The sequence below is a fragment of the Pagrus major genome, chromosome 2 (assembly GCF_040436345.1).
Source record: "Pagrus major chromosome 2, Pma_NU_1.0".
Classification (NCBI taxonomy): domain Eukaryota; kingdom Metazoa; phylum Chordata; class Actinopteri; order Spariformes; family Sparidae; genus Pagrus; species Pagrus major.
In genome coordinates this window covers 13,402,733-13,410,818 of record NC_133216.1, presented here as the reverse complement: position 1 = coordinate 13,410,818, position 8,086 = coordinate 13,402,733, and the positions used below count along the sequence as shown (strand labels likewise).

The 8,086-nt window shown below is 40.5% G+C and overlaps 1 protein-coding gene across 1 annotated transcript; it reads left to right on the top strand.

Annotated features, from left to right (window-relative positions):
- The first annotated feature begins 259 nt into the window (after positions 1-259).
- On the top strand, positions 260-7,065 carry aadac (arylacetamide deacetylase). The gene is made up of 5 exons (XM_073491890.1): positions 260-400; positions 1,807-2,035; positions 2,600-2,669; positions 3,983-4,154; positions 6,439-7,065. Exons 1-5 carry the CDS (start codon positions 260-262, stop codon positions 7,063-7,065), a joined length of 1,239 nt encoding a protein of 412 aa, XP_073347991.1.
- The last annotated feature ends 1,021 nt before the right edge of the window (positions 7,066-8,086 follow it).

Genomic DNA, 8,086 nt, shown 5'->3' with positions numbered 1-8,086 from the left:
TTAATTCTCCGGGCTCCACGAGACGGACATGCATTACGGAACGCGCACGAGCAGCGAAGAAAAGCTCCGAACATGCACGCCGATAACCATCAAATGACACCAAACACGTGCTGTCACATTTAGCTGGTCCGGATCCAAAATTAATTCCGAGCGTAAAACGCTTTGTGCGGCGCACCGGGGCGACTTGTTAACGAGCGCAGATAACAGTCTGTTTGTGTTTCGCACCCCGTAGTCAGTTGCCGGGAACGCACGTCGTAAAATGAGGCTGGGAAGCATCATTTTATTCGTCGCTGTCTGCTCTTTTACCGCTTATTATATTTACGAGCCCATTCCGGAGGAGATTGAAGAGAGATGGAAACTCATGCTGACCAACTCTTTCTTCAGAAGTCTCAGCCACCTGGTAAGAAAAACACTGTATTCTCTCAGACTGTCCTGCTACCTTAGGTCTGCTGTTCTGAGCATTACATTGGAAATAAATCCTTATAGAATAAGCTATGGACGCACATGCATTTCTTATGACAGTTAAATACATGATTAACCATATATCAGATGACATACATGCATAATTGTCCTGCCTTAAGGTGGCAGGGTAAACCTTTATTGTATTTTGCTGATGTAGATATACATGCTGGTTACACCAGATTATATCAGATGCTAATCCATGTGTTGTATAGCCCTGCTCACCTGTTCTAATAATAGACCTTATTAAGGAAACTGCACTTGCTAATGACTGGTGCAGCTCTTTATAGGTTTAAAACACAACACATCCGGTTATGCACACATGGTTGTAACAGTAGTATGAAAATCAGTGGTGGCTTTGTTTTGCCACACCTTTGTCACCATTTAAAGAGCAAAATACTCAAGTAGAAAGGTGCTGCAGTAGTTTGAGGCAACATTTAAAACAGGCTGTTGAGAGCATAGGGTTAAGTTTTAAAGAGTCATTTCTTATTTATAAGGGAAACAGAAACATTTCAGCATGAAAAATAACTTTAAAAAAGTAAATCTCATTAATATTTTGTGACATCTAATGCATCACATATTCAAACCTTTTATTTGAGCCTGTAGTGTTGAATTATATAGCCAAATGTATTCCCCAGGACCAGGCACACAGCCATTCTCTTCAAATATTCATTACCCAATAAGGGTGTCATTATAATAAGTGTTTTATATTTTTAATCAGACCTTAGTCTTGGGAAATGTACTGCAGACTTTGATATATGTCTTTTTCTCTCAAACCAAATATTCAATGTTTTTACTAGTCAAATTCTGAATAGAATGCATTTTTATTGGAAGGGGTTCTGTTCGGGGTTTTCTATTTATAATTAGTTTTATTTATTGAAACAGAATGCTCCAGTTTTTCTTTCCTTCAGACTGATATGAGTCCCTGATACCACGTAGAGCTTCAAATGTATGTCTCTGTTATGAGTTTGTTGTGGAAGTAGAAGAGCATCAGCTGATTAGCCTCATGCCAGCCACCACTACCTATCTTGCAAGTTATAAATACATGAGTCATGCTTTTATTACTAATCATTTAGTTATGACCTCTCAAAACAAATAACGTAAGGGGGTGCTGTTAACATTATACAAGGAAGCATTCACATGACTACTCCCTCTCTTTCTGTTATTGACCACATAGTTTGACTTCTTTGTGCTTTCTGTTCTGAATGTTATGAGCTTTACGTAGGATAAACTGGCGGTACTTGTATCTTGTCTATGTAAAATAGGCAATATATTGGTGCGGGTTTGATGAACAATAAGAAATTCAGTACTTTCTCTCTATATCTCATGGTCTTTTTTGCTTTCCAGGCAGACTTCAGTGAATTACTGGGGCTGAAGGACTACATGGGGGTAATGTACTTCATTACTCTGGCTGAAAGGGTAGTGCCAGTGTCTGACGAGCATGTCAAGGTGACAGAGGAGAAGTTTGATGGAGTGGAGGTGGTGCTGTACCAGCCAAAACAGCGGGGCGGTGACACTGAGCTCAGGAGAGCTGTCATATACCTCCACGGTGGAGGATGGTGTCTGGGGAGTTCCAGTAAGTTGATGGGTGGGCCTGTCTACTCCTGTATCACACAGGAATATGGCATTTTTATGGCTTTAAGGGTTGATAGAAAGATTGATAGATGGGTAATACACAATGTTTGTGATGTGTTCATCACACAGTAATTCTACCATTACGATGAGAAAATACTTTGAAAATTCACTATTTGATTGATGCGCCAAATTACTATCCAGCTTTATATAGACTCCCTATGACAGTTATTATGACAGGATCATAAATAATGAACAAACTATCAAACAAAAGCCACCAAGCTTTCACAGTTTCCTGACAAAATAACACACCGTCTGCTGGAGCAGTGGGAACCTCGAAGCTAATCCGAGATGTAATGACATGACACAGAGTTTGACACATCTCATGCTGTTCTTGCAATCTGTTGAACGGCTGTAACAATTACAGAAACACGAATCTCACCAGTAAGTACTGTTGGGCTAGATGGTGGGTTCATCTCTGTTACTGCAGTGTTACCTACCATGTCATTGTGGTGATTTGTGTTTTTTGGTATCTCTGTTCTGATCTGTGTCTGCTTCCTCTCTGCAGGGATGAGTCCATATGATCTCCTGGCCAGAAAAATGGTCACTGAGCTCGATGCAGTGGTTCTTTCTGTAGAGTAAGTTTTTCATATTTTATATACAGTTAAATTCAGCTGCTGTGATATACTGCACAAACTGCTGGGCGTTGTAGGGAGAGGCATATTTAATTCATAAACATCATTATTTCACTCAACATTTCCTCTTCTACATTGCTGAAAGTGAAGTCCTTCTGTTTCCCCCACTCTTTCTCTTTGTCTCTCACACAATTTTCTGTTGTTGTATGTGCCTGTCCTCCTTCATTAATCACAAGCTAGATGAAAGTAAGGATGCAGTAGAGTGAAGCTAACAGGTTTTCATTTGGGTCTGGCAAGGCTTTTTCCCTGTTCCACAGCTTCACTTACTGTTGTTCTTTGGCACATCCAGCTCTTAGTGCTGTAACTTGTATTTTGCCAGTGCCCTACTAACTCACAGTTTTCAGCATTTATCGACAATTTAGCTTATTCATACTAATGTTCTTGTTGACATACAGCATTTGACAGTGGGAGGGAGAGTAGATCAGTATGTTAGTGTGGGGGGATTGCCTTATCTGCCTCATCTGAATTCCTGTCTGCAATTTGTTAAAGGTTCAATGAGTAATTCCAGCATTTCCCAATCTCAAAGTCAGCCATGTGTAACATTTGGCTTCTAGATTGAAACACTTATAACACCAACAGGGCATAGGTCAGTGGAAGTTCGTATCAATTGTTTAATAAAACATTGAATATTACAACACATTTTTGACATGCAACTGAAACTTTATTGCCATTAACCAGAGCTAATTTTAAGAAAGAGTTATCTGTGGATTTCAACACAATTTATTTTATTTTACATCTATGATAGAAGATATATTTGTGAGGATTTTTTAATCAAAATCCAAATAAAGACGAGTCATTTAGATAAATCTGCCAAATTTACACAAAATCAATATCACTTAATGAGTGTTAAGATTACTTGTCATTCTCTTAATTTTGCCTATTATGTCTCTAAAGTTTGTTCTAATCAATTACAGCCTGGTTGAGCAGCTGCGTCATTTATTTATTTACTTATTTCTTCTCCCAAACACTACCAAATGAAATGAGAAAGCTAAACTTTAAAACTACTGTTTGTAGTTGTGTTAACAAACCTATTAAAATAATTAACACAGTCCTAAATCTTACATTACATTACAATTACATTTTGTCATTACAGCTTTTCAGCTGGTATTTACACTTCAGTTTGTCACCTGCTATCCCCTAAATGTCATATCATCCTGTTTATTATCCCTGGCTCAATATGTTAACTGTGCACATGGCCTTCAAAGCTCATGTTTATTTATTCTCTGGCTTTAATCTGCACCTTTCTGCTTTTTCAGGTACCGCCTTGCCCCTGCTCACCACTTCCCTGTCCCATATGAGGACGTATACCGTGTGGTCAAACATTTCCTCCAGAAGGGGGTGCTGGCCCAGTACTCTGTGGACCCAGGTCGCATTGCTGTGGCTGGGGATAGTGCAGGGGGGAACCTGGCAGCTGCTGTCTCACAGCAGGTACTGCATCTATTTTTTCTTTCTACTGCCAGCTCTATTTTTCTGGTTCATATACGGGAAAAGAACTGTATGAATAAATGATGTGAGACAAGGTTAATGAGCCAATTTAGATAAAGCAGTAGTAGATAATAGTATTTATTACTCTGAACTATAAGAAAATGTGTTCTGTGTTGGGTTTAAGGTGACAAATAGTGACCCACCATATCATGGCCTACATTGTATAATATTATCTTACGGATCTAAACTGTTTAGCAGGTAACAACTTTAATTTTGAGCCGATTTCTCTGATACAAACTCACTTAGAGTAAGTAGAACAAACAAGTGACCAGCAGCCACGAGTGTCAAAACCACAGTAACTACACTGTTCTCACAAAAATGTGAATATTCTTAGAACATATGATTAAGATAGTTAATTCTGGGGAATTTGCAGTGCTAGAGTAGACAATAAAGGCTTGATCAGGATTATAGAGTCAGTTGGGAGTCTTCATTAAAGGTGAAGGGCTGCTTGACAATGTGGCACCCTCAATAAGTGAAACTGTAAACAACTTAGCCTGTGCAGAGGATCTGACAAAAAGCACAGCAAAGACACCAGCTGTAGCGTAAGGAGATCGTCCATTCACCAGTTGGAAAAAGGAGAAATCAAAAAAATCCCACTATAAAAAAAAGAAATCAGGTTTTTGTACCAAGCTATAAAGTTGACGTGTTCCAGCCATAGTTACCCATAAATGGGTTTGCAAAGACGTTAATGTGTATAATTCCTTTATTTCACCTAGATGACCTCAATCCTCTTGCCCTTTCTGGGTGGTGGGCCTTTATGCACACAGTCGAGTTGACACGGTGCCTAACACAGTAGGGGTTTGGAATCAACTCAAAGAAAAGCACCAAATCCAAGCCAACAGGTGCATTACCTCTTTGGCATTCAACATCCCTGTTCAAAGCCATGGAGACTTCTAGTGTTGCACCATGGAGGGTAGCCGATCCTTCAAAGTGCTTCACTCAGCTGGTCTACAAGATTCTGAAGTAGACATTATGTCCCTTGGCACCCTATTAGTAGACAACATTGACATGATGAGTCAGGCATCAGGCTGGTAGATAGGGATTTGTTTACTTCAAGGCAATAACCCAGTGTACTTACTGCTTTGCACTGTCATGAGGGTGACTCCATGATACTCCACTCTAATGGGTCATGGCTGTCCCCCAAAAATGTGCTGTATGCCTTTCCTCCCATTTGTCAGATTCCCCAGAAAGTCAGCCAAACGAGCTCTCAGGCACGTAGAGAACCCAAGGAAATGTTTGTTGGCTCAGTTTTCTGCTGCCTCTGGTGCAGGGGAGCATGCTGCATAATCGCAGTAGTTCACGGATTAGACATACCCTGTTTGATTTGTTAGTGAAGTGGCAGTAAAAAAAGGTTTGATTGCTCTCATATTAACATGTTTTGTTCTCTTTCTTACCCAAATAAAGGTAATCTGCCGTACATTTAGATTTTGTTTTAAATACCCACTGCATTATTCTTTTGTTTTCATAATAACCAGACAATCAGAAAAGATTCCTAAGATGCTTATTCTGGCCTACCGATCAGCCACAACATTAAAACCACTAACAGATGACGAAAATAACATTAATCATCTAGTACAATGCAATGTTCTGCTGGGAAACCTTAGGTCTTGGCATTTGTGTGGATGCCACTTGACACCCCCCCCAGCAGTGCACCACAAAAACTGCTCGGGAATGACCCCAGGAACATGTCAAAGAGCCAAATGAGTCGACCTGCCCGCCAAATTCCCCAGATCCCGATCTGATTGAGCATCTGTGGGACACCCACTGGACCTCACTGCCAACATCCCATTGTGAGACACCACAGGACACCACTAGAGGTCTTCTGTCCATGTTTGATGAAACAGAGCATTTCTGGTGGCACAAGAGGAACTTCCAGACTATAAAGCCGGTGGTTTTAATGTCATGGCTGATTGGTGTATGTTCTGGTCGAGCAAGTTATGATTTGGTAAACATGCGTGCTGTCATACCAATCCAGTTCTCCTACTGTATCCATGAGTTAAGTCATAGGTCACCATAATTCTTGGCTTTGAATTTACAGAAGACTTGTCAACAGTTCAGTGAGACAGACAAATACAGAACACTGGGGGTTATGCAGATCTTCTTGTATATGGCCGTGACTCGTACATGTGATCAGTTGATGCTTGTTTGTTTCTAAAAAGTTTCAGTTCATATTCAATTTTTAATCCAATTCAAATTTCTTTAAATATCTCTCTGTCTCTCTTCACAGTTACAAAAAGAGCCTGGTCGGCAGGTTCACTTGAAGGCCCAAGCACTCCTCTACCCTGTGCTGCAGGCTTTGGACCTCAACACTCCTTCCTATCAACAGAATCAGGACATGCCCATTTTGCCCCGCACCCTCATGGTGCGTTTTTGGAGTGAGTACTTCACCAGCGACAAGGCCCTTTTCAGAGCCATGATGGCAAACACCCACAACAACCCTGAATCATCCAGCCTGCTAAAGTTTGTCAACTGGAGCGCCTTTCTGCCAGAAACATATCATAGAAAATACAACTATAGTGCTCCTGCTGTGGTGCAAGGAGTTGGAGGGCAGGCAGTTGGGATGGATGGACCATCTCGATCTTTTGCTGACCCGAGGGCATCGCCCCTGCTGGTTCCAGACACGGCCTTACACTCTCTGCCCAAGGCCTACGTTCTGACATGTGAGTATGATGTTCTTCGAGATGATGGGATCATGTATGTCACACGGCTCCGTGCTGCTGGTGTCAAGGTGACGCATGAACACTATGACACAGGATTTCACGGAGCGCTGATGTTCACCTTGTGGCCAACCGACTTCCTGATTGCAGATCGCATGACAGAGAACTATATCACATGGCTCAAGGAAAACTTGTAAAAATTCTTGACTATCATCATTCCAGTTCTTCCACACAATGCACCAGTGTTTGAGTAGGTGCATAGTTTTCCCTTCTGGTGTTCAACGTTTTGTTTTTCTTTCTTTTTCTTTTGGTCATAACATTGTCTGTAAATATGTTGAGAAATAACTTCTTCTTTTTCCACTCATGTATTTCACCACATTAGATATCAGTAGCAAACAGGATTTTGAAAGAATAGGTCATATTTTTTTTCACATATGGTGGTTTGAGTGAAACACAACACGGATGACACAATCAGTCTGGTACAATGGTAGTACTGTTTTCACCGTCTGACAGACACAATAGTACCCTGAGAGAGCTGAAGGGAAAAATCAACTCGGAAATATATCAAAGGTCGGTGTGTGTGCAGGTGGCAGCTGGCCCTGTGTGGTGCTGCTCAGTCTTGGACTGCTACCTGATCTGATCATCCCACTAGAGAATCTGAAGTATTCCATTTGAGTTTTTTAAGAATCTTGTATTAAGCTCTGCAAAGTTGGAAAGGATTTTCACAACAGCCAAAAATTATATTCAGTTTGGCCAAAGTTAACATTTATCACTGAGTGCAGCTGATATCAAAACCTAAGATTGTTTCGATATGTGAAACTCCTGTGTTCCTGATGTTACATCAGAGGTTGGCAAGTGGTTTGTTTTTCACAAGTAAAGAACTATCCCTCAGCTGCGTAACCAATACAAATGTAAAACACAGGCAGATGCTTGCTGGTGAGTAAATGACTTGATTTGCGTGAATATCTTCATCAGGAAAACATCTTTGCACATCTAGTCTAATTTTCCACATAGTATAAAACAAATTCTTGTTTGCTTTTAACACACAGTTAAAAGTGATGAGCGACATTCCAGACAAAATATTGGTATTTATAAGTAATGATCATGTTACAATGTGCATACCTCGAGGCATTCTACACACCATACATATACGCATTTTTTTGTGATTGAGCTTAGCTGAGTGTGATGTAGCAATATGGCAAAGAGAGAGATAATGTC

Coding starts and splice junctions, on each gene's coding strand:
- aadac (XM_073491890.1), top strand. CDS start 260: ATGAGGCTGGGAAGCATCATTTTATTCGTCGCTGTCTGCTCTTTTACC. Junction 401..1,806: donor TCAGAAGTCTCAGCCACCTG/GTAAGAAAAACA, acceptor TTTGCTTTCCAG/GCAGACTTCAGTGAATTACT. Junction 4,155..6,438: donor CAGCTGCTGTCTCACAGCAG/GTACTGCATCTA, acceptor CTCTCTTCACAG/TTACAAAAAGAGCCTGGTCG.